At 43.8% G+C, this 26,620-nt stretch overlaps 1 protein-coding gene across 2 annotated transcripts in view; it reads right to left on the bottom strand.

The window, feature by feature from the left end:
* pcsk5b (proprotein convertase subtilisin/kexin type 5b) overlaps positions 1–26,620 on the bottom strand; it is a 459,575-nt gene that overhangs the window by 218,543 nt on the left and 214,412 nt on the right. For both annotated transcript variants that reach the window (XM_078567301.1, XM_078567291.1), the window contains exons 15-19: positions 18,251–18,350; positions 8,127–8,320; positions 6,094–6,178; positions 4,860–4,963; positions 1,581–1,710 (exon numbers count right to left, since the gene is read on the bottom strand). In XM_078567301.1, the coding sequence (XP_078423427.1) occupies positions 1,581–1,710; positions 4,860–4,963; positions 6,094–6,178; positions 8,127–8,320; positions 18,251–18,350 (613 nt within the window). The remainder of the gene's footprint in view (positions 1–1,580; positions 1,711–4,859; positions 4,964–6,093; positions 6,179–8,126; positions 8,321–18,250; positions 18,351–26,620) is intronic.

Below are 26,620 nucleotides of genomic sequence, written 5' to 3'. Positions count from 1 at the left end.
AGAAGAAGAAAAGGATGCATATGACAGATGTCAGGTGGACAATACATTTGAGAATCAGGCTCAATTAATAAGTTCAGAAAAATCAAATAAGGGAAGCAAAGAGAGTGTGAGAAGAGACTGGAAGCTAACATAAAGGGAATCCAAAAGTCTTAAATTGGCATATAAATAATGAAAGGGTAGTAAAGGAAGAAGTGGGGCCAATTAGAAACCTTGGGCAGAATTTTACGTTTGGCATGAGGGTGTGCGGCCCGACATGCCCGAGCGTAATATGATGTGTGATGACGTCGGGTGTGCATCCCGACGTCATCGCGCAGTCCCGTGATATTTCGTTCAGCGGGCGCGCTGGAGTTGGCTGCGCGGCCGCCGCTATGTAAATAGCCTATTAAGGCCATTAAGGAACTGATTAAGGTAATTGTTAACGCTGCCTGTCCAACCTTAAGGTTGGCGGAAAGGCAAAAAGACCAAGTGAACTTCGCGTTTAGGAAACCTCATCCATGAGCGGGATGAGGTTTCCTATAGCCTTTATTAATTAAATAAAAACATTTTCATAAACATAAAAACATGTCCCATCTCATGTGACATAGTGTTGGGGTGTTTACAGGAAAGGTTATTTTTAATTTCAGATTCTGAATACGAATTTTACTCCATGTTTCATGACACAGTCACATGAGGGGACACGTTTAAATAAATTTTTTAACTTCTTATTCATTATTTACAATAACGAGCAACTCTGTGCCTCAGGGAGATTGAAGCGTTCTTTCGCATCCATGCACAAAAGAATGCTGGCCTACACTCTCTAGATCCTCCCCCCGCCCGCAAAGGTAGTGCTTACTGCTCGCATCTTATGCTGGGCGGGCCTTAATTGGATGGGGTATGTTAATAAATTTCACTAAAACTTTATTAAAGTTTTTTAAAACTCTACATGAAACCTCATTCCGCCGGTGGATGAGGTTTCATGTTTTTTCAGAAGCCCGCTGGGGCTCCTGGCCTGCCCGCCAGCCTTAAGGTTGGATGGACAGGGCCTTTAATTGTTTTAATTATCCTGTCAATGGCCTCAATTGGCGGGCACACAGCTGATTTCGCTGTGCCCTCGCCTTCCTGAAAATTTAAATGGGGCGGGATGACATTGGGGGCTCCCCCCAACGTCATCCCGCGTCATTTTGCATGTCGGCGAGTGGGCCCCGCCCTCTGCTCGCCGACGGCAAAATCCAGCCCCAGTTCTCTACTACCAAACGACTATTTAGATTTTACTGCAAAATATTCACAGCTTTTGTGTAATACTTTGAAATTAAGTCGAGAGGTGAAGTCACTGCTAAATCCTCAGGCATCTGATATTGTTGGCCTTCAATAAGTGAAAGAAAAAAAGTTCATAGTTAGCTATTCTCAAAAATATAAGTTGGAAAACTGCATTGCATACTCCACGGTGCATTTTGGTAACAGCCCAATGCACTGCCTCACAAATAGGCAGGAAACTAAGTTAGGAAGATGGAAATTAGCATGGGTGACCAAAGTTTGATAACATATGGAAAATTGCAAAAAATACTGCGACATCATTAACTTTTTTTAAAATCACAACTTGCCTCCTGCATGTCTTTTCTCCATGTTCAGATGGCTGATCTATGTAGTAGCCAAGGCTGCAGCTCAACACACATCTCCAATCCTCCAGGTAGTAACCTGCAGCACACTGTGTACAGGACTCTTGGCCTGGACCTGCAACACAGGACAGAAACAGTTGCAGTAGATCCTCAAGATTCAAAATCAGAGGACCCGCCTTACTAAAAAGTCACTCATTTGGTGACAACATTCCCCAGAAAATTCTTGTGTCCAACCCTTTAGTTCAGAGATTTTATTCAAGATTTGAATTATGTAGCATTTTTCCATGTAATCACTGGACATATTATTAAATATCTATGTAAAACATGTGAATGATTGTGTTATGATCCCAGTTGATGTTACTATTGGGCAAGCCAAATCCCAGGGTGGAACCTGGCTTGATAAGATCCTAACTTTGATTTTTTGTTTAGAAACGTGGAGAGTGGCTACTGAACAGTCACAGGATTCAACTGATGGACTTTTAACAAAAGAATAAAACATTTATTAAACAAGATGAACTATATTACAATACTTCTTCACCTACAACTATAACTTTTACAGATATATACAGATTTATAAGGATAACACGAGTTACAAAAAGTATGTTATACTCTAGTGTTCACAGTAAGTACACAGTCCATGTGAACCACTAGGCACACCACACTCTGAAACCAAGTGACAAATGCTGCCCTAAACAGATGCTATGGATTTGTCCTCAACTCCGCCAAGCACTTGTCACACCGTGCACCAACTGGTCTCACTGAACTCTGCCTTTTACACGGGGTTTCCAATCTCCATCCTTGAAGAACCCGCTTTGGAATCTTCTCCCAAATGACGCTTTCTCTCAGGCACCTTCCACAAAGGTCCACCACCAGGATTTGGAACTCTCCTTCTGATGCCCCTCCCCCTGGATCGCCACATGCATTCAAGCTTCCTTCTATGCACTCTCTTCTTAAATACTCAGCTGTGCTAACAGGATACCACTGCTTCATAAGCCCTTGGTAAACAGTTACAGACCTTCAGCTGTCTCCTTGGATCTTCTGGCTTCTCGCAAGCCTATATTACTTTAAATCTGCATCCTGTAACTTCTCACTTTAAGCTTGGAGACTTCCTCTGCTCCTCACTTAACTTCCACTTAACAGGACCTTTTCCAGATCCCTGTTTGTTCCCTTTGACTAGAAGGTTTCCTTGGGGCCTTCCTTCTTCTGTTCTTTGGGGAAAGCTGCTTCCTCTGCTGTGTCCAGCCTCTCCTGGCATCTGCTTCCAACCGAACTTAAACTGCTTTCGGTTTGTGTGTGTGTGTGTGTGTGTGTAAGAAAGAATGTGTGGCCTCCCTCTTTGGGCCCCTGTTGGTAGGCAACAGCACAGATTTTTCTACTTTGTTTTAACTTCCCTAAACTGCTAACTCCCCTTGATAACACAGCTCTCCACTTCAAGGATCATAAAACTCATTCAAATGCAGGCCTCTTTTAAAGTGAAACTAAACTCAGGTTTCATTCTTTTAACCCACAAATGCAGAAATACAAATTAAACTTAAGCTTAAAGATATATCTTATTTCTAACACCTCCAAATACACATACAACTTAATTAAAGCTAACTCTATTTCCTAACTATTGATTTAATCAGATTTGGTACATGAGGATTTGACTGCAATTTGAATCTATCTTTGTCTATTTATATGATATTTAAAGGGCATCTACCCCAAAATGAGCATGAATGTTGAATGTAACTTGTGCCATTTTCAAGACATTTTTCACTCCATAATCCCTAGTCAGGGGATTTCCAAACTCTTGCACTTCAAAGTACAACCAAGATATTCACTTTACAAACTTTTATTTGCTGACATTTCTGGGGGAAAAAATGCCTCTAAATCACCACTACAAATACTTCAGCAGCACTGCAAGCAAAGGTTGGGTAGGGGGGTGGGAGAGAGAGAGTATTTTTTTCAGAAAACAGACAGTTGCTGTCACTGAGATCAATAACTGTTTTCACCCGCTAATAGAAAGCTTTTTGCTCAGAGCTCCAACCACAGTTCTCTGACATGAGATTAGCAGAGATTCTAAACTATTTTTGCCTCCATGAGAAATGAGAATAGAGTCTAAGTTGAAATGTTTCAGAAGTTTATTTATTCAGTATCTCAGTTTGTGACTTCCATTCTGCTTTAAAATTCATCCACAAAATGCTGAAGTTATCTTTGCACCACAGTCTGGTAACCCACCAGAAAGATTCAACTAAGTACATTTATGTGCAGCCTGGACTCCATCTACATATTGAATAAGAATCAGTGCTGAGCCAAAGATGACATCAAAACAACTCAATTTGGACTATGTAACAAAGCGTTCATGCACTAAAGAGACAAACTGCCAGGATGCAACATTATATTGCTTTTTAAACAAATTATTGAGAACAGGCGGTAAACTGGCTGAATGGGAAATCGGAATGGTTCCATAGTGCTATAGTTTCCACCCCCTGACCGATTCCTTTTTCTGTGAGAATCCTGTGGCCTGCATCAAGGTGCTTGGAAAGGTGAAAGGAGAGAACTGACAAAGAGGAATTTGAAGCACAAATCTGGTGCTCAAAACTGGAGAAGGTACAAGATGAGTATACTAACAGGTTAAAATTACACTTGGAAGAAAGTGCCATACCACCCTAAAGAAGTCCAGCAGATAGTGAGGTAGATTAGTTAGCCAAACAGGCTACCTCCATGAGAAAGTCTAGGATGTCAATACTACACCCAGATAATGTTTTGGTTGGCGAGGGTCTTAATCTTGACAGCACAAGGACAAAGCAGAGTGGCTCAGTTACTGAGTATCCTGGGGGAGAATGGGGAATGAGGAGGGAGAGAATCATCAGCTGGAGACCATGGGGACGGAAAAGAGAAAAGAATAGAATGGAGGCACCTTGGCTGACTAGTGAATACAGCAGTGACTTCCAGGTTAGATCCTGTCCAGGAGAAACAAGCTAGAACAGCAGCAAAAAAAATGTCTATGCCTGGGACACTAACACAATTTCATGCTCATGCATTTTCTGCCAAATTAAAAAATATTCATCTGATGTAATAATAACTTAAGAAATTAAGATGGCATAAGCACTTGGACACCAACACCAAATAAGTAGTCCAAATTAGATCACTGAAATAAGATATACATAAACAGAAGAAAATAGTTGGTTAAACCAACCATTTTCTTCCACCCTCCCCCCACAACCCAACCCCACAATCCAATTTTTCTCAATAACAAAAAATGAAATGCTAAGGCAATATTACCTGCACAAGTTGCGCAGGATATGTGACAACTCTCACAATCCCTGCTCAGTGAATTAAAGTAAGTTCCAGCTTCACAACTGAAGACACACTTTGGTCCTTGCAACCTGGCAGAAATGGGGAAAAGAAGTCACTGAAAATTATGATACACAAAACATCTGAGCTTTGGTGGAAGATTTCCTGTAAAAGCTTCGTTTTAATGATCATCTCAACTCTCTTTAGGATCAACAAGTTTAAAATAGTTCGAGAGAGAGAGAGAAGAGATTTGGTGATTTCTTTACCCAGAACTGTTAGAGCAAGATGCTCTGCCACAGGAAGTAGTTGAGTTGGAGACCATTACATACTTCAAGAGAAGAGCAAACTAACATTTGAAACAGAGTAAAAAACAGGGCTTTGAAGAGAGATGAGGACAATGGGATTAATGGAGGACTTCTGTGACAAAAGTCCCCACAAACATGATGCACTAAATGGCCTGCTTCTGTATTGTGCTGTAAATTTCTAGAGCTAGAGATACAATAGTTTAAGGTGAAACAATATGGTGGAATGTCAGCCTTCCTGTCCTGAAAGGGCAAAATTTGACATGTGTCAGCAACTTGACTATCTTAGCTAAGTAGTTATATTCAAATCCAAATAATGTGAAACCCATTTGAATAGGGAGGGAGAAGGCCATCATAGATAACCTAGATTCCATCTTCCTCGATATCCACATGTATGAAACTTATCAGCATGGGAGTCAATGGGTTAGCAATCAGATGCAAGAATCCCAGCTATTTTTTTCCTTTCCTTAGTTCAAGATGTTGAGGCCAACTGTATCATCCTTACCATTGCCTTGTTAGATCACCTAACTCAGCAAACATTTAGGATTAAAACTGGGCATATTGCACCACAAATTTACCAAGGAAGCCATCAATATTGCAAATAATTTTTAATATGAGGAATACTGCAATGTGAATTTCCTAAATTACACCATACCTCTGAATGAATTGTATTTTGAGCTGACATGAAAAATTTGATTGTACGTACAAAAATAGACAAGAATGTTTATAAATCTAAAGATTTGTGTCCTATCAGCAAGAATTAAGCTAAACTACTAGCAAATTCTGAAAACAGGACTAGACATTACTTTGGAACTCTGTATAGAAATGCATTTGTACAGTTTGGAGACTTTTATAGCTTATCTATAGACTCGATGTTTTGCTCTCTCCTGCCTCCAATGAAAAAATAACATTGTTCTTACCTCCAACCTGGTCTGCAATCTGTACAATGGTGGAATGCACTACATTTCCTGCAGTTTTCACTACATCGTCTACACATATTTTCATCTAGAAAGAGATAAAAATACATAAGATAAACTGAAATTTGACCTGTAGTGGTGGAATGGAGAAGAGAAACTTGTAAAACACTAGAGTAGAAATTATTCATAGCCTGGTAAGATAATATGACATTGTACCTGAGGACATACATCACCACTTGTCTGTTACTCTTTTGATTAATTTGTCATCTATGCAATAAGCGTATTGAGAAGTTGCACAGGCTAAATAAATTTATCTGTTTAGCGGGGGGGAAAAAGAGTTCCTATCTTGCAATATAGAGAAGCAGTAGTTGGCAGAAAGTTTCAGAACCTTTATTGTGCTAACAGTTCATGGAGCTGATTTTACGCTCCATTCCCCACCTGGGTACTAGACAGCAACTATTCCATAACGACTCAGATTATTTCTAGCCGGGTACAAGCAGTAAGATCAAAATGACTTGTGGGCACTCTTACATTTGGGCCTAGGAAAATGAATTGGGTGGTTTGGTGGTATCACACCTACTTCACTTTCATATTACAAAGCTTCTAACTATTCTAAGTGCCAGCATTCTGCTCCTGCCTGGGAAATCCCTGAAAGCACACAGGCAATGCATTGAGGAAAGGGGGAGATGACCTAATATCACTCGTCTGCAACACCGCTGACTCCATTTTGCACTTGGGAACTAAGTCTTTTCTAGCATAGGAAACTTGGCCCTATGTCTACACGGATACTATTTAATGATCAGCTGACTGGACGGGTGATTACACAACCAAAACCAGCTAACTTTACCAGGCTAGGATTTGAACTTAGTTCCTTCCTGATTTATATGGTTTAGTTCAACACTAGCATTAAGATTTCGAGAGAGGCCATTCGCTTTTAAAAAGAAATTCGAACTCTCAGTTTTAACTGAAAGAAATTAAACCACAAGATTTCATATTTTAAACAATAACCTGTACTGTACAAGAATTAAACAAAGTACTAACACTATATTTGATAAACCTTTTATTTTTATACCTGAAAATCTTAACAGACCACTTCCCTTTCTGTGTTTAATTCCACCCGAGTTCCCCTACGCTTTTTAGAATTTTGAGGTTGTTTCACTTCTCCTGAAACTTTTTATTCTGAATATGGCCCCAGCTCACAATTCCTGCTTAGTGACTTCAGATCAGGGAAACCCTGATACCTAAAGGCCTCTATGCTCCTTGTTCTGGCTGATGGCAGATACACAATTGCCTTCTCTCAGCCTTCCAAGCTAGCTCTGTGGACAGCTTTCTAACAGCCTCCCAAGTTGACTCACTGCCTGTTTCTGAGAGAAAAATACACAGATAAACCCCACACAAAAGCATAGTTCCCTGCAGCTTATCCCAGATGCTCTAAACAGAAAAAAAATTAAACTAATTATGTTTTAATTTCAAAACAACCCTTTGATTCAGGGACCTACATGAATAATTTATATCTCTAATGGAAATAAAGATGCTCTCACTAGACTTATTGGGTCCATCTAGAAACCCGGGGTTAATAAGTTGTTTTTAGCTACTTTGATCTCGAAACTACATGAATAATTTAAATCCCATATTGAAATAACTGGAGACCTCCTATCCCTGTCAAGAGATGGGTCATTCATTGTTTAAGTTTTCTCCCTTCTATTTCTGGTCTTATTAAATAAATAAAGGTTATCCCTTGGAGCTGTTATTGCCCCGATCCATTTACAAGTTTGTCAGATTTGTCTAGGAATGGATGTATGATTTGACAATTCACACCACGTTTAGTAGCTCTAAAGCAGAAAGCACCCACAGTTCAAGATCAGTGATGCTGAACCGACACCACAAGAATAGCTATATCAGTTTGTTCAAGCAATAATAGTGGGAATCAACATAGGATGTATTGATCAAATTTAAGAATCTGTAGCAATCACCAGTCAATCATCTAATACAATTATTGCTCACTTAGTTTTCTTTTGAAAAAAACAAAATCTTACCTTTATCGAGGTAGAAACTGTCTGAGCAGTTAGGTATACAGACATTTGTCTCTTCATTCAAGTGATAGCCATTTTTACAGGAAGTGCACTGGTCACTACGGCTTCCTACACAAGTCTCACAGATTGACCAGCATTTTTTACAGCGTTTCTTCTCATCATCAAAGAATCCTCTTGGACATTCAGGAACACAGGTTCTGCATTCATAACAAATGACCAAGATTAGCTTGGAATCCGTTACCTTTTCCACAAGAGAGGAACAGTGGCAAAAGTTCCTAATTGATGCTACTCAGTGTTCAAACCCAAAGGAAGGAAGTGACCCACCACAGACCAAAGTGGCCTGTTACTGTGCTATTAGTCAATTTAAGTTCAATGCTGCATTTAAACACACAACTCTAAAATATGTCAACATAATCCAACTGGATTATTTTAAAATAATTTTTCTCCAATAAAGAAATTGTTTCCATACTTTCAACCTCTATGGCCGGAATTTTCCAACCCCTCAGGCCGGCGGGATCTTCTTGTCCCGCCAACGCAGAATTCAGTGGCACGCCGGCCCCGTCATGGGAGAACCCATTGTGGGGAGAATTAGAAAATTTTGCCTTGTCTCACTGATTTAAATTTATATCCTCTGGTCTTACTTCCCTAGGTGATATTCAGAGTTCATCTTATTTATTTCATTAAATTTCCTCTGAATAAGATATAGAATTTTTCTTCCATTATTAATGATCCTAATGAAACTGCATTCAACTGAATTGGAAAGTTTCAAAGCATGTGTACTTTAAAGAGAAATTTAAATATCCTACATTTGTAGCTGGTGAATCAAAGGCATTAAACCACTCCGAAGAATATAATGGAACACCTGTGCCTGGTAAACCATCAAACCATTTAGAGAATTTACTATATTTGGAATAACAAAACAAGGTAGTCCCAAAAGCTAAGTGTAATAAGACCCAGAAAACTGAAAGCAGTGATTATCGAGAACATAAAAAGTTGTATATTCTTTACTTGGTGTTAAAGGTCAAAGACAGGACTTTCGTCATTGGTTAATATAGGTTGCAATAAATCCATTTTAGGAGGTAACAGACAGCTGCTCATTACAATCCCCAATTATGACTGTCTACAATAGAGCTTCTCTGGTAAGTGGACACTGCATTTTACTGCTGGCTAATAGCAGGAATTCTTTGGATTTAACACAGGATGTTGAGTTTCAGTAGCTCAAATGTTCTTATACAAACTGAGTCAAATGCACCCATCAAATGGGCAAACATTTTCTTTGCTGATTTGAAAAATGGTCTGGTACATACAAAATTTATATTGAAGTTGCAGTCTCAGATAGGCTCTTCTGAAGACCCCATTAAAATATAGATCTGCAACCCGAATACAGTTGTTTACCTAGCTATAAGACCTTTGAACAAAGTCATCATTAATGCAGCTCCGCCTACTTTATGATGCTGGCTTATTCAAAGCAAGTACACAGCTGTGTGTATGCCCAGACTGGTCAAAACAAATGAGCACTGCAGATTGGATTAATGCGATGTAAAATTTCTAATTTTAAAAGATAGCAGGTGGAATTTTCTCAGATAGTGGGCGGGTAAAATGGGGTCTTAACCGCTGATGAAAATGGTGAGTTTTCACGCTATATCGGCCTGAGCCCAACTCATTATTGACTCACTCCCGTGAAACATGCCATTACCATGGCGAGCGGGCTCTCATTTGCCAGCAAGCCATCACCCCGCTGTTGTATCATGCCGGCCGCCATCTTTAAAAGAGGGGTGCCAGCAAAGTGCTCATTGTCACCAGCTCACCACCGCTGCCTGGGAGACATGGCCAGCAAAGGAAAAAAGACTGCAGCACCTCCCCCCCACCCCCGCTTCAACAGCGAGTCCCTCGAGCGACTGCTGGATGCCATGGAGGCCCGCCAGGCTGTGCTCTACCCCTGCTCTAGCCGCAGGATGGGCAGCAAAGTCACCAACCCGGCTTGGGAGATGTTGACAGCGGTGGTCAGCGCAAACACCCTGCAGAGGAGGACAGCCACCCAGTGCCACAAAAAGATGAATGATCTCTTCAGTTCTGCCAGGGTAAGTCACTCTTTTCATCACTCACAACTCACAAACCCATCACACATCCACAGGGCCCTCGCTCTCTGCCAGTGCAAGCGACATCACCATTCACTCTTTCACACACACCGTCATTGTCCTCATCCCATCCATGGGACCACTCACCACCTACACAGGCCAGACATGCTTATTATCTAGCTCAGCAGGCATCCTGATACATTCTCCCCATCTCTATCCATGCAGAACAAACTGGCTCACAACAGGAGGGAAAGGTCGCAGACAGGTGGAGGGATGCCGGAGAACAAAGTTCTGACAGAATTCGAAAACAGAGCCATCCAGCTGGCCGGTGGTGACCAGGACTGGTTCTGTGCTGACGGTGAGGTCAACGCTGCTCTACCAAGTGAGGATCCAGCAGTACAACATCCACCAGACATCCATGCCGCGAGTGATGTGTCCTCTTTCACAGGCCACTGCCATGCACTAATTATCTCCCCTTGCTTTCGCAGGCACATCTGCCAAACAGCCAACAGAGTCCATGACCCAGGGCCTCTAATCATGCCCCGAAGAAACCTCTGAAGAGGAATTTGAAGGCACCCTCCCTGCAGACCCGTCACCCTCACCCTCCACCAGCACAGAGACACACACCTCGGTGGGACCTAGCTTTAGAGTAGCCTTGAGATCACAAACTGGTGAGCACATTGCACTGTCTGATCCACAGCAGGCGGAGGCAGGGACTTCCCAGATCCCCGGCACTCGGAGGACTGCTGGAGGTCAGAACATTGCTGAGCCCGAGTCAGGCGACAACCCTCTGGACTCAAGTCATATGACAGTTGCTAGATCTGCAAACGCAAGCTCGGGAACGTCAGGAAGGGATGTCAGCCGCACTCCTCAGATTGCAAGGTGCAATGGAGGAGTCTGTCCGTCTTCAGGCTGAGGTGATAGCGCCAGCTTTGCAACGCACCGAGATCAACGCTGGCAGGATGGCGGCGGCCATGGAGACCTTGGTCCAGGGCGTCATTCCTGCACTGCTGCGGGGGATTAACTCCATTGCTGATGCCATAGATGGCCTCCAACAGTGTGTATGTGAGAGGGGTGCTGGGCAGCTCGGTCTCACTCCAGCTACCCCTTTCGCTCATGGAGTCAGCCAGGGGCCGTTGACTCTGGGAGTGACCGGCCCATCTGAATCCCCTCTTCCTGTGACCTCCGCAGCTCCAGCTTCACAGGCCAAGGAGGATCCCGAAAGAAGGCCGACACCCACCAAGTCTCAGGCCTCCAGAGGATGCCCGCCAAAGTCATCACAGACTGGGTGTCATAACCAGCAGGCTGCCTCCAACTCTGCTATGGGTGTCCGGGGAGCACCAAGACATAGTGGCGGGGTTAGGAAAGTTAGGTAAAAGTAGTTGCACAGCCTGGCCACGGGTGTTGATCACGTGTACATACTGTTCACTATTGTCAAGAAACTCCTATGAATGTCTCCCTGCCTATGGCTTCTTATTCTGATGAGCAGTGTTCTTGTCACTCAAATGTGAAACCTTTCTGCACAAGACAAAAGGTAGGTGATCTCAGTCCAGGGCCTCTTCCCTGTGCTTTGTGCAGCCTTCAGACCACAGTAATGGTCCAGCCTCCCACTCCCTGGAAACATTACTGATGCCTGCACCTCGATGGTGCTGGTCATTGCTGCCAGAATGTAGTTGGCAGGTGCCACAGAGCTCCCTCATTCTCTCTGTGTGCTCTCATCACCTTTAAGGTGGGGCTGGCCCCCATCACACCAGCATCTGTGACCAGTGATGCTGTGCACCAGCTCCTGAAGGGCTGAGGTGCTGAAGGTGGACACAGCATCAGATTCATCTAAAATTTCATGGCTGTGTCTCTGAGATGGCCCCGATCATGGAGCGGAAGCGAGCTGCCCTTGGCCAGATAGGAGTCAAACATTCTCAGAGGCTATGTGAAGATCTATGGAGTGTCCTCACTGCATGTTGTCAGCATCCTCGTGCGATCGTGCGACTATTTGGACCTCCACTGCATCTCCATGACAGGAGCATTCTTACAGGGGGTATTGGCGCTGCCATAAGCCAGGTGGTAGTCAAAGTTCACAACTGTGATGTGAGGATCAATGGGACACCTCATTGCATGTTGTCATCATCCTCCACAAATCTGGCAGCTATGCGGGCCTCCCGAGCACACCTGCCTCGTCTAGCCAGTGCGAGAGCCTCATCCCCGTCATCACCGAGGGCCCCCTCACCCCTGTCGGCATCCTCCTCATCCAAGGAGACCTCCAGCTCCTCCATCTCTTCAGCCAGCTCCTCTCCCCACTGCAGCACCAGGTTGTAAATGCGTGATGATCTCTACGGACTGTATTGCAGGGCTCCACAAGAACAGTCCAGGCACGGGAACCGCATCATCAGCATCCTGATGGTTTGCTCCACCAAACTGCGAGCTGTTGCATGAGCCTCATTATAGCATCGCTCTGCTGCAGTCTGAAGCCATCTCACGGGTGTCATCAGCCACGGCCCCTTGTTCCCAGGAAGCCAACCCTGCAGCCTCTGTGGACCCTGGAAGACTGCAGAGAGACTCAGGATATAGGCGTTGTGCACAATCCCTGGAAACTGTGCACACACTTGCAGGATGCGTTTCTGGTGGTTGCATACCAGCTGCACGTTCAGTGAGTAGAGCTCTTGCGGTTGACGAAGTCCACCAAGTGTAGCGATGGAGACCTGAGCACCTCATGAGTGCAGTCAATCACACCCTGCACCTGTGGGAATCCCAAGATCAGGGTGAATCCAATGGCCCTTGCATCCTGGCTGTCCCGGTCCTGGACGAAATGTACAAAGTTGTGTGCCATGAAGAAGATGGCAACCGAGATCTCATGGATGCATTTGTGGATGGCCGATTGTGAAATCCCACAGAGGTCACCTGTGAAGCCCTGAAAGGAGTCACTGGCATAGAAATTAAGCACTGTGGTCACTTTCACAGCCACTGGCAATGAATGCACTCCATATCTCCTTGGCACCAAGTCCTGCAGCAAGTGGCAGTTGTGAGCCACCAGGTCCCTAGACATGCGCAGTCGTCGGCGACACTGGCTCTCAGTCATCTGCAGGAATGGCAGGCGGCGTCTATAGACCTTGAGTGTCGCTAGGCGCTGACCAGCCACGGCTCGCTGTCACTCCTGGGCAGCGTGTGCGGGAGCCCCTGCTGCCCCTTCTTCATGAGGTTTCTGCTCCTGCCTTTGCGCAGCCCGGAGCCTCAGTCACTCTCTCCTCCGTTTTCTATGGTCTCTGTAGGCCATCAGGCACACAGCTAGGTTGGATCCTGACGTGGTCCTCCTGCAGCATAAAAGAGAGACGTGGTTATCATGGCTGCACTTAGCAACTTTCCTGACCCTGTGCGACTGCCCCTTAACGCTTCCCGGAGAGTGCTGGTCACCCTCGGATGGCCAGGGATGAGTGCACTACATGGCTGCCCTGTCAACCTGCAACATGGGGGACACTGGTTCAAACCAGGATGCTGAGATTGCAAGAAGCTGTGAGTGCCTCCAGCAGTGATTGCTACATGGCCAGTGCTGGCGAGGAGATAGTATAATGTGTGCAGTCCAACTGCTCTGTGGTCCAATAAAGTGGTGGCGGGCTCAAAGTCTATGCCGTGGTGGGGGTTGGGGGTGTAAGGTATGGAGTGCTTGGTGGCCCTTTGGTGCCTCCGCGTTGCTTGCATGGGCGGGCAGATTAGGAGCCCGATCCCAGTCATATCACTGTGGCTGCACCTGACCTATCTGAGTTGCAGAGACATGGTCAGTTTATACAGGTGTCCCTAATGCGTGGCCACTTCCCTCACTTACCATGCCCACACCTCAATTGCCTGTGTGCAGGATGCAGCGCCAGGGCAGCACTTGACCCACCCCAACCCCCACCGACAACGGTCGCCTCCGAGGCTGGTCCCCGGACACCCCCCAACCTCATCAGTCGACTCCGAGGCTGGCCAGCACTTGACCTCAGACACCTCCCCACCCCACCCCACTCCGCCTCAGCAGTTTCCTCCGGGGCCAGGCTTCAGTTGCCCCTGGCGCCCCTGAAGCCTGTAAACAACGGGCGAGCTGTGGAGAACACTGATGCTCACTCACCTCAATTCCCCCAAACTGAAGGCCGCCAAGTGCACGTTGGCTGCGTGCTGTTGTGAAACACGTTGGCATGTTTTCCCACCGATGTGGACGGGCGATACGGCAGGGTTCCAAGAGCCTGGCAGGATGGCCTTTTAATTATATGCTAATGTATTACAATTAGCTCCCTGCCAACCGATGGCGGGAAACCCGGCCCACCAATGGCAGTCTGAGTGGATGATCGCAACCTGCCTTCATGCTGTCATGAAGCATGTCGCACCATATTTTCTGCGCATGCCACTTATCATGCCCACCGCCAGCTGGCTCAAAAATTCTGCCCAATTTTTCTGGAATTGTAAATCTGGAGGCTAAGATATGTTTTAGCTTTATTGAAAGTGACTGCCTTTAAAACGGAACTTCACCCATATGATAAATGCATTTTTGACTTAATTTGGAAGATTTGTGATGTTAATTAAATGTGAGGATCACACCCAGAAATGGTTGGCATGCGTTTTTGGGTATATAATTTTAGTTTGGCACAATCTTCAATAGATTGCAGTACAAACATATCAACTTGCAAAGCACTACAGTATGTATGCATGTAAAAGTTGAATTTTTGAGACCCCTTTTAATGCTAAAAGTTAAAGGGTTGACTTTTACATGGGTAATGTTTTTGAGGGGCTTACTTTCAAGCACCAATGTTTGCAGCTCACGCAGCCAGCACACAGTGCTAGGCTTTCAGTCTCTCAGTTTCAGATGCTCACAGTTCACAATGAAGTGGATTGAGGCATGAAAGGGTGAGTTTTTAGTGATCCATTTTCTTTTTTTGGGGGCCATAGGACTGTTCATGACAGCACAGTGAGCTTAGTTCCATTTTTGGGAATGTTTAATGCGCTCGTGGCTCAGATACACTTTTGCACACTCACTCTGCAGTTTGTTCCAATTTTATTGCTATCATTTTAATGAGGAATTTCAATTTTGCTGAAGTTCTCCGATATCTCATTGGGAAAACTGCAGTCTGATCTAGCACTGATGCAGAAAGATGAGAAAATTTCTGCTTCATATCCTGGTCTCTGCTGTGTTACTCTGAACACAGAGTGGAGCAGTGAGCTGAGCCAGAGCACAATGTCCTTGCAAAGTCGTGGGTCAATTTTTACATGAGATCAACTATTACTTGAGTCTATATGGTTATCTACAATGAATGGGATCAAGTTCAGAAGCATCAACACACTGGCTTAGCAAAAGAAAATCTGCTACATCAAATATGACATTCTCAAAACTGGCAAAAAAAATACTTTGCACATCATCTTGTAATAGCAGATGAATTTTGAAGGCTGTGACATTTCCAAGTTTGATGGCTGCAGTAATATCTAATTACGGTCAATTTAGGTTATCTTTAATCTTTTAATTTTTAAAAAAAGGGTTTAATTGTTTATTAACATATGGGGTGGAATTTTCTCACCTCCCTGCTGAAACATCCAGACCATTAGCAGGTTGGCAACCCATTGAAGTCTTCAGCAGGCTTCAAAGGCCAAGCTCTTTAACTGAGCCATGGCATTAGCATCCTGCTTTCAGGTTCCCTGTCAATCAGGGAGGCTGGGTGGAATGATGCATCAAGTCTGACAAAGGAAGGGACAAAGGGACCTTCCAACATGGGTTAGGATGGACCAATAGAACACGGACTTGAGAGGCTGCAGCAACCACAGGAATGGAGAGGAGACCTGCTCCCAGAGCCTCTCGCTCTTACCTGGAGATCCCGCTGTGGGAACTGCATTGAGATGTTGCATTGAGATGTTCTTTTCCAAAGAAGGAAAGAAGAGAGCAACTTTTCCAACTAAGCAGGCTTGGATGGAAGTGGCTGAGGGAGTCAGCAGCAGAAATGTGGTCCCTCCCACCTGGAGACAGTGCACCAGGATGTGCCAGGACCTCAGGAGGGTGGGAGAGGTGAGTGGCAGAACACCTTCAGGTGCTAAGCCCCACATTTTGACTTTCCCAGCATTCTCCTGCACAGCAATCCTCAGCACAACACATCTTGCAGCTCCATTCATTTCTCTCTCTCCAGTCACCTCGTCACATTCCCATCTGGATAGCAAACACACATTCCCCCTCATCTTGCTATCCTCTTGCATCCATTCCTCACAGGCACCTTCCACAAATTTAGTCTTCCCCTGCTGCCCACACAAACCATTGCTAACACTCAATTTCTCTCTTTTCAGAGGACAGCACACAACTTCAGGCCGGGACAGAGACCGGGGGCTTTGTAGGGGGGAAGAGCGGCATCCTTCCAGCGATTGGCACTGTGACAGCCGTTGGCTATACGTGGCCACATAGCCCACTGGAAAGAAGGTCTTGTTGCAGAAGGTAGCAGATGTCAGCAACATCCTGCTATTGTTAGGAACGAGAGATAGTTTTAAGTAAATTATATTTGTATTTCTGGGTGTTAGGAACAATATTTAGCTTTAAGTTTAATTTATATTCCTTATTTGTGTGCTAAGAAAGGTGGAACCTGGGCTTGGTTTCAGTTTAGAGCTTTTGTGAGATGGAGCCAGCAAGAATGGTGGCCTGTAAGTATACATGCATTTTTAAGGAGGTTTCGCAACTCTTAAAGTGAAGAGGTGGGTTACCAAGGGGTTAGTAGTTTAGGGAAGCTAAAACAAAAAAGCACAAAGTAGAAAAACTGTTAGGTACAGGGGGAGACAAGAAAAGCTGTTTTTAGTTCAGTTGTTATGGGTATACCACAGAGTGAAGACAGAATGAAGGTCTAAGACTATCTCTAGCTGGAAATTATGCCAGACTGTTAAGGAACTCATACCGCTCTAAAGTTAAAGTAATCGTGAATTTAGCCTGAGTTTTCTGGATATCTCAAGAGACACACCAATTGTGGAAGGATTTCTAGTGAATGTTCAGAAGTCTACTGGAAAAGAAGCCTCTTTGCCAGTGAGCCATTGTGGAAATAGTGGTACCTCTTCATTGGAGTGTTGGGTCTGTAAGGGTATTGCTGGGATAAAGGAATAGTGAGAGTTTGAATCATTTTTTCCTTGGTGTCTGTGTAAAAATCTTTCTAACCTTTTTGTTGTCTAGTGTAATTTTTTTAAGTTAATTTTTCTTGTTTAATAAATATTTTATCTTTTTGTTAAAAAAAATCAACAGCAGACTCCTGTGAATCTGTTTCAGTAAGTACCCTCCCACTGTTTGAAAAAAGAAAGAAAAAGGTCTGTCAAGCTAGGTTTCATTCTGGGATCTGACTTGTCCAGTAATAACATCAGCTGGGATCACAACGCTATGAAAACCTGAGCTTCCTGAGGCACTGGTGCTCACGTGTTGAGAGCGCTGATCCTCTGCCTATAGAGCCTGTGTTGAAGGTTTTAAGGCCTTGGAGCTGGGTGTCATCAGGGGTGTAAGGTAGAGCTGCATAAACTGCTCCCATGTTGTGGTGGAGGCTAGCATTGAGGAAGTACAGCTGAAGTACAAGTGACATGCAAAACAGATGAAGTGACTTCCATGAAGTTGGCAATCATTTGTTAAATGCTGAAAACACTATCTGCAAAGGAGTGCTATGAGCTGCAGCCTCTCAGCTGGCCATGGCTGCAGCTCTTCGCTTTCACTGATCAAAGGCTTCCCTGCCTGCCAGTTTCACTGAAGAAGTACTCCCAACTGTGCACTCACCTCAGTGACTCTAGCAAGTTCCACACAGCTTGGGAAATAGATCCATTGCCAGTTAAATGCAGAACCATTAGTTGAAACAAAACTTAATTACTTATTATAATATTTAAGTACTTTATCTGACAGCTGCATGGGAGTTTTCTGCTCACCTTCAAACCTACCCAGGTGAAAGTCAGGAAAGGGTGGGATGATGTTGGCTTCCCGAACTGACGTCACTTTTAGGGGACTAAACTCCCCGCACACACCAAAACCCGCCTCGCCTTGGCTAGGAATATTCCCCCAATACCCCCTTGGTTTCTAGCAAATTGACCTACCTCGTATTGTTTTTAAACTTGAGGAAGTAATGCAAACAATCAATGCATTGTTGAGGCCCAGGTCCATCGCAGCCATTATTACATTCAGTATCACAGGATCCTAAACAATGAAGAGTTTAATTTATTTGATTAATTGATCTAATTTTTCTCTAGAGAAGCCACATTTTATTTAGAAACCTTAAGTACAGAAACTGTGAATGAATACTAGCAGAAAATATGCTTTCATCATTCAGTTAAGTGAATGGAAATGCTAACAGATGAAAAGAAAATTAAATTTCTTTTTCTACATGCAAAGTTGCTTCAATGCCTTTTTGAGATGATAACTGTAGGAATAGTACCCTCTTTATGGACCCACAGAAACTGAAATTGAAATTCACAAAGCAGAGCCTGCACATTTGGTCTACTTTGATAAACTTGGAGTACAAATAATAAATGTAAGTCAATGACAGCCTGGTAGCCTTAATCATAGCAAAGAAAATTAACTTCATGAAATGGGAATCCCAGGTGACAACGACCTGGTGAAACATTATTTTAATTATTGTGTTATCAAACAGTTCTGATTCTAGTTACCATAATATGTAATCACTACAACGCCTATAATGCAATGGCTATCGTGCTTTTATATTTGATGGACCCTTGAAAATCCTACGGGCCCTAGAATCATAAAAACAAAGAAACTTATGGCAAAGGTAGCGGCCATTCAGTCTGTCATGTCAACCGAAAAAGAGCTATCTAGTCAAATCCTACTTTCCAGCTCTTGGCTCTTAGCTTTGTATGACACTTCCAAGTACTTTTTAAATATGATGAATGCTTCTGTCTCCTAATACCCTTTCAAGCAGTGAATTCCATACTCCCACCTCTGTCTAGGTTTAGGTCTAGACATTTCTCAGCTTCCCTCTCATCCTTCTACCAACTACTTTAAATCTATGCCCCTTGATTATTGACCTTTCTGTTAATCCAGCCTATCTACTCTGTCTAGATCCATTATAGTTTTATACACCACAATTAAATCTCCCCGCAGCCTCCTCTGTTCCAAAGAAAATAGCACATCTTATCCAACCTTTCATCATAGCTACCATTTTCCAGTCCTGGCAACATCCCCACAAATATCCGTTGTATCCTTTCCAGTGCAATCGCATCCTTCCTCAAATGTGGCAACCAGAACTGTGCACAGTACTCTAGCTGTGGATTAATTAGTGTTTTGTGTAGTTTTAGTATAACCTTTCTGTTCTTATATTCCATAGGTGGAATTTTCCCTGAATTGCACTAAATTCAGTGGCAGATGTGAAAAGTGATGTTTTACTTGCCGGCTGCAGGGGCAGGTTTTTCCGTCTATTGTCCACTGCCAGCCTCATTAATTATGCAGCCACAGGAAACATGCCATCTCTCTGGTGAGTGGCCTCTGAATCACCCGCCATGCCGTTATCTCACTGTTTCCTCACTCCAGGTGCCATATAAGACCATAAGACGTAGGAGAAGTAGGCCATTGGGCCCATTGAGTCTACTCTGCCATTCCATGAGATCATGGCTGATCTGATAATCCTCAACACCACTTTCCTGCCTTTTCCCAATAACCCTTGATCCCTTACTGATTAAAAATCTGCCTATCTCAGCCTTGAATATACTTAACGACCCAGCCTTTACAGCCCTCTGCGGTAATGAATTCCATAAATTGACTACCCTCTGACAGAAGAAATTCCTCCTCACCTCTGTTTTAAATGGGCACCCCCTTACTCTGAGATTATGCCCTCTGGACCTAGACTCTCCCACAAGGGGAAACAACCTCTCAGCATCTACCCTGTCAAGCCCCCTGAGAATCTTATATGTTTCAATAAGGTCATCTCTCATTCTTCTAAACTCCAATGAGTACAGGCCCAACCTACTCAACCTCTCCTCACAAGAAAATCCCTCCATACCCGGGATCAACCTAGTGAGCCTTCTCTGGACTGCCTCCAATGCCAGTATATCTTTCCTTAGATAAAGGGAGCAAATTGTTCACAGTATTCTAGGTGTGGCCTAACTAGTTACTTGTATTGTTTTAGCAAAACTTCCCTATTTTTATACTCCATTCCCTTTGAAATAAAGGCAAACATTCCATTTGGCTTCCGTATTACCCATTGAACTTGTATGTAAACATTTTGGGATTTATGCACAAGGACTCCCAAGTCCCCCTGTGCTGCAGCTTTCTGCAGTCTTTCTCTGTTTAAATAAAATTCAGCTCCTCTATTCTTCCTGCCAAAGTGCATAACCTCACATTTTCCAACATTATATTTCATCTGCCAAGTTTTTGCCCACTCACTTAACCTGTCTGTATCCCAGTATAGACTCTGTGTCATCCTCACCACTTGCCTTCCCACCTATTTTTGCGTCATCTGCATACGTGCCATTTCATGGTTCCCCATTATTATTTCCTCAGCCTCATTCTCTAAGGGGACTATGTTCACTTTGGCCTCTCCCTTTTTTATATATTTAAAGGAGCTCTTATTGTCCATTTTTATATTGCTTGCTAGTTTACCCATAAAGTTTATTTTCTCCCTCTTTTTTTTTGGTCATCTTTTGTTGTTTGTTAAAACTTTCCCAATCCTCTGGCTTACCACTAATCTTTGCCACATTGCATGCTTTTTCTTTCAATTTGATACTGTCCTTAACTTCCTTGGTTAACTATGGTCGGTTTATCAGCTTCCTTGAATCCTTCTTCCTCACTGGGATATATCTTTGTTGAGAGTCATGATCTGTTTTCTTCAACGTCTGCCATTGTTCATCCATCGTCTTTTCTGCTAAATTTCTTTCCCAGTCCTCTCCACCCAACTCTGCCCTCATTTCATTGTAATTACTCTTACTCAAGTTCAGCACAGTTGTTTCCGACCCAATTTTCCCACTCTCAAACTGAATGCTAAATTCTACCACGTTATGGTCACTGTTTCTCCTAGGGGATCCTTTACTCTGAGGTCATTTATTAAACCTGCCTCATTACACATTACCAGATCCAAAACAGCCTGATCCCTGCTTGGATTCACAACATATTGTTGTAAGAAACTGTCCCGAATACACTATGAATTCTTGCTTATGTCTATCTCTGCCAATTTGATTTTACCAATCTACATGAAGATTAAAATCACTCATGATTAATATACTGCCTTTTTTAAATGCCCTCATTATCTCCTGATTTATTCTCTGTCCTACAGTATAGCTACTGTCAGGGGGCCTGTAGACTACTCCCACCAGCGTCTTCTTCCCCTTGTTATTTCTTACCTTCACCCTTATGGATTCTACATCTTCCGATCCAAGATCCTTTCCTGCTATCATACTTATTCCATCTCATACTAACAAAACTACTCTGCCACCCTTTTCTTCCAGCCTGTCCATTCGAAAAGTCACATACCCCTGAATATTATTTCCCAGCTTTGATCTCCTTGTAACTACGTCTCCATAATGGCTATAAGATCATATCCAATAACCTCCATTTGTGCCGTTTATTTATTTTGTTCTGGATACTACGTGCATTTAAGTAAAGGGTCATTAATTTTGCCTTTTTACCATAATTTCCCCCTTTGACCCTATTTGCTGCTGTTATTTTATGTTTGTGCACTCTGTCCCTTCCTGTCACACTCTGGGTATCATTACCTAAATAGCTGCCCTGCAAGGCTACCATGTCCTTTTGCTTTGTAAGCCTACATATCCCCTTTCAAGAACCCTCCCCCTATTTAGTTACAGCTACAGTCCTAGTTACTTGGTTTCCCAGGATACTGGTCCAGCATGGTTCAAGTGAAGCCTGTCCCACCGGAACAGCTCCCTCACACCCCAGTGCTGGTGCCAGTGCCTCATGAACTGAAACCCATTCCTCCCACACCAATCTCTGAGCCATGCATTTAACTCCTTGACTTTTTTTACCCTATGCCAGTTTGCCCATAGCTCAGGTAGCATTCCCGTGATTATTACCTTGGAGATTCTGCAGCTGCGCACACAGTTCTCAATGCTTGCAGCCCAAGACTGTTTCAGTGAAGGCATGGTTCCGAAAGACAAGAAGAGTTCAGTGACCAGTCCCTGGAATGCCTTTTGGAAGCCCACCTTGATGTCCTCTTCCCACTCTCTGGTCGCAGGAGGTCCAGCAATCTCACCACTCTGGCTTGGGAGGCAGTGGTAGTGGTGGTCAGTGCCAATGCTGCACAGAAGAGGTTGGCCATCCAGTGCAGAAAGAGGATGGATGATCACAGTTGTGCCACCAGGGAAAGGCAACTCTAAACTCACACACTCAAGCCTCTCACACATTCACAGGCATCTCACTCACTACCAGCTCAAGGGTCAACACCACTCAATCTCTCATTCACATCCTAACATTCCATCTGGCCTCATCTACTCTGGAGGCTGCTTCCTTAACCCTCATCATCTTCAGTCACTTGCACAGATCAACATGTGCCCCCACACACTGCGATAGTCCCCTTCCCAAATAAGCCTTATCCCTGGCAGCTATTGAAAAGCCACCCCGGCCCTCCACTGGACAGGTAGGTAGAGACCTGCCCGCGAGCCTCCCCTAAAAGCGATGTGAAGCCAGGCGCTAATGACTACGAGTGCTGCCCGAAGCAGGCTAGGCAAACGAACCTCAAAGTGCTGCGCGAAGTGTAGGTTGTCAGGTTACGTTGCTTATGTACTGTTGTGAAACATGTCAGTGTGATGAGCTCATGATCCAGTGTGGGGGGATGATTCCTGCAAGCAGGGCTTTTAAAGAGATGCTAAAGTATTGAAATTAGGTTCCTGATGTGCAGCAGTGGGAAACGTGGACCGCCATTGACGGGTGCAGCAGATCATTGCAAACTGGTTTTACAACAATATGAAACAGATTGTTGCGATCTCCCTATATTTTCCGCCCACGATGACGCCTGCTGCAAACTGAGCGGAAAATCCCAACTTATGTCTTGGCTATTAAAGGAAAATATTATGCGTGCCTTCTTAACCACTTTATCTACCTGTCCTACAACATTCAGAGATCAATGGATATGTACTTGAAGATCCCTCCACTCCTCTGCAGTTCGCAGTATCCGACATTTACTGTGTATTCCCCTGTCTTATTTTTGTTACATTCATTCATGGGATATGGGTGCCGCTGACTAGGCCAGCATTTATTGCTAATCCCTAAGTACCCTTGAGAAGTTGGTGGTGAGCTGCCTTCTTGAACTCCTGCAGTCCATGTAGAGTAGGTACACCCATAGGGCTGTTAGGGAGGGAGTTCCAGCATTTTGACCCAGCGGCAGTGAAGGGATGGTCATATGGTTCCAAGTCAAGACGGTGAGTAACTTGGAGGGGAACTTGCAGGTGGTAGTGTTCCCATGCATCTGCTACCTTGTCCTTCTGGATGGTAGAAGTCACAGGTTTGGAAGTTGCTGTCGAAGGAGCCTTAGTGAGTTGCTGCAGTGTACACCACCTTGTAGATGGTACACACTGCTGCCACTGTGCATTGGTGGTGGAGGGAGTGACTGTTTATTGTGGTGGATGGGGAGCCAATCAAGTGGGTTGCCTTGTCCTGGATGGTGTTGATCTTCTTGAGTGTTGTTAGAGCTGCACTCATCCAGGCAAGTGGAGAATATTCCATCATACTCCTTACTTGTGCCTTGTAGATGGTGGCCAGGATTTGGGAGTCAAAGCAAGGTACCTAGTATTGAGCCCTGCAGAACTCCCTGGAAACAAAATTCCAGTCACAAAAAAATCGGTTGACCATTACTCTTTGCTTCCAACCATTGAGCCAATTTTGGATCCAACTTGCCACTGTCCCTTAGATCCCAGTCTGGCAAGTGGGACCTTGTCACAATTCTTGCTAAAATCTATGTAGATTAACTCAAACATACTATGCACACTGATCCTCATTGCTACCTCTTCCAAAACTTCAATCAAGTTATTCAGACATGACCTCCCCATAACAAAGCCATGCTGAATATCCTTGTTTAGTTCATGCCTTTCCAAAGCATGCTTAAAACAGAACCTCAGAATTTTTTCCAATAATTTGCCCACAACTAAGGTTTGGCTGCTAGCTTTTAATTATTTGGACTAAACCCTTTCTTAAGCTATGTATGTTACCATCCCTTCAATATCATGCCTGTTGCCAGAGGATTGGAAAATGGTCAAGCTCCCTTGTATCTTTTAACAGCCTCAGATACATTTCATCCAGTCCTGGTGACTTACCATACTTATCTACAAATATGTTAAACCCTTTAATATTTCCCCTCTATGTAGACCCCATCCAATATTTCAAGTTCTTCCTTTTTGATGACAATGTTTGCATTATCCCCTATTCTGTGAACACAAATGTAAAGTATTCATTAAGAATGTTGCCACATCTTCCACCTCCACACCCAGGTCACCTTTTTGGTCTCTGATTGGTGCTACTCTTTCCTTAGTTGTCCTCTTACTCATTATGGATTTCTATAAGATCTTAGGGTTTTTCTTGATTTTACTTGCCAATATTTTTCCACACTCTCTCTTTGCTTTCCTAGTTTGCTTTTTAATTTCACCCCTGCACTTTCTTTATTCTTCTGGGCTTCTTGCTGTATTGAACTCTCAGTGTCTGACATCAGCTGCCCTTTTTTGCCTTATCCTACCCTCTATATTGCTTGTCATCCGAAGTGCTGTAGATTTGGGAATCTCAGCATTTTTCTTTGTGGAAACATACTTATTCAGAACTGTCACTATCTCCTTGAATGCTTCCTGCTGTTCTGAGTCATTTACCTTAAGTAACTCTTTCCAGTGCATTTTTGGTAAAGCACATCTCAGCTTAGTAAAATTGGCTTTTCCACAGTTGAGAACTTTTACTCCTGATCTATCTTTGCCCCTTTTCCATAACTATTCAATCTAACTGAATTATGATCATCAGCATTAAAATGTTTTCCCAGAGATACCTGTTCCAACTATACAGCTTCATTCCCTAAAACGAAGTTCCGAAATGCCCCATCTCTTGTTGCGCTTGCTGCATATTTGCTAAAAAATTCTCCTGAATGGATCTTAAGAATTTTGTGTCCTCTTTCCCTTTTACACTGGTTCTATCCCAGTTATTCTTAGGATAATTGAATTCTCATATTATTACTGTCCTATTATTTTGCACTTCAGAATATTTTTCTTATTCATTCATGGGATGCAAGCATTGCTGGCTAGGCCAGCATTTATTGCCCATCCTTAACTGCCCTCAAGAAGGTGGTGGTGAGCTGCCTTCTTGAACTGCTTTGGTCTATGTGGTGTAGGTACACCCACAGTGCTGTTAGGAAGGGGGTTCCAAGGTTTTCACCCAGTGACAATGAAGGAATGGCAATATATTTCGGAGTCAGGATAGTGAGTGGCTTGGAGGGGAACCTCCAGGTGGTTTGCCAACATATTTGCTCTTCTACCTCCCTCTGGTTGTTTGGGAGTTTAAAGTACTCCCAAGAGTGTCAGTTCAATCTATATGGTCTCATTTGATGATCCATCTAGCATATCATTCCTCCTCATAATTGTTTCTTTCGTTAATACTATGAACCCTTCCTTTTTCATCCCTCTTTATCCCATCTGAAAACCTTTTAACTAGTAACGTTGAGTTGCTGGTCCTTCTTTAAGCCTTGTTTTGGTAATAGCTATGGTATCATATTTCCAAGTGTCTATCTGTGCCCTCAGCTCATTTGCCTTATTCACCAGACTCCTTGCTTTGAAGTAAAGACCATTTTGCACTGCAAACTCCTTTGTTGTGTATTTTCTGGCCTTTGTTCCTCCACTTTCCACATACACTAATTTTCTGTCATCCGTTTCAGCTTTGACACTCTCCCTTCTGAATCTATACTCAGGTTTCCTGCCCAACTAGGCTAAGCCTCCCCAACAACACTTGCAAACCTATCTGCAACAATGTTGTTCCTGGCCCTGTTGAATTCCAACTGGTTTAGCTTGTACATGTCCCACCTCCCCCTGACCTGGTCCCAATACCGCAAGAATCTAAAACTCTCACCCCTGCACCATCTCTCTAGGCACAACAAGCTCATCTGAACTCATCTCTCACTTCTAGAAACACTTGTGGCATGGGGAGTAATCTGGAGATTACTACCTTTGAGGTCCTGCTTATTAATTTCTTTCCAAGCTTCCTAAAAATCTGCCTGCAAGGCCTCATTCTTCTTCCTACCTATGTGATTGGTACTAATATGGACCATGAGCTTTGGCTGTTCACCCTCTCCGCTCAAATGGTCTACAGCCATGATCCAGAAACCTGAAGATAGAGCTCCTCCAGATGACAATTCATGCACCTGTGGTTGTTCAGGACACAAACTGAAAATTCTCATCCCCGGAACCATTCGAGTAAATCTTTTCTGCAGCCTCTCTAAAGCCTTCACATTCTTCCTAAAATGCAGTGTCCAGAATTGGACA

The sequence above is a fragment of the Cetorhinus maximus genome, chromosome 2, assembly GCF_964194155.1.
Source record: "Cetorhinus maximus chromosome 2, sCetMax3.hap1.1, whole genome shotgun sequence".
Classification (NCBI taxonomy): domain Eukaryota; kingdom Metazoa; phylum Chordata; class Chondrichthyes; order Lamniformes; family Cetorhinidae; genus Cetorhinus; species Cetorhinus maximus.
The sequence above is the reverse complement of the archived record's forward strand: the minus strand, read 5'-3'. Positions and strand labels throughout refer to the sequence as shown.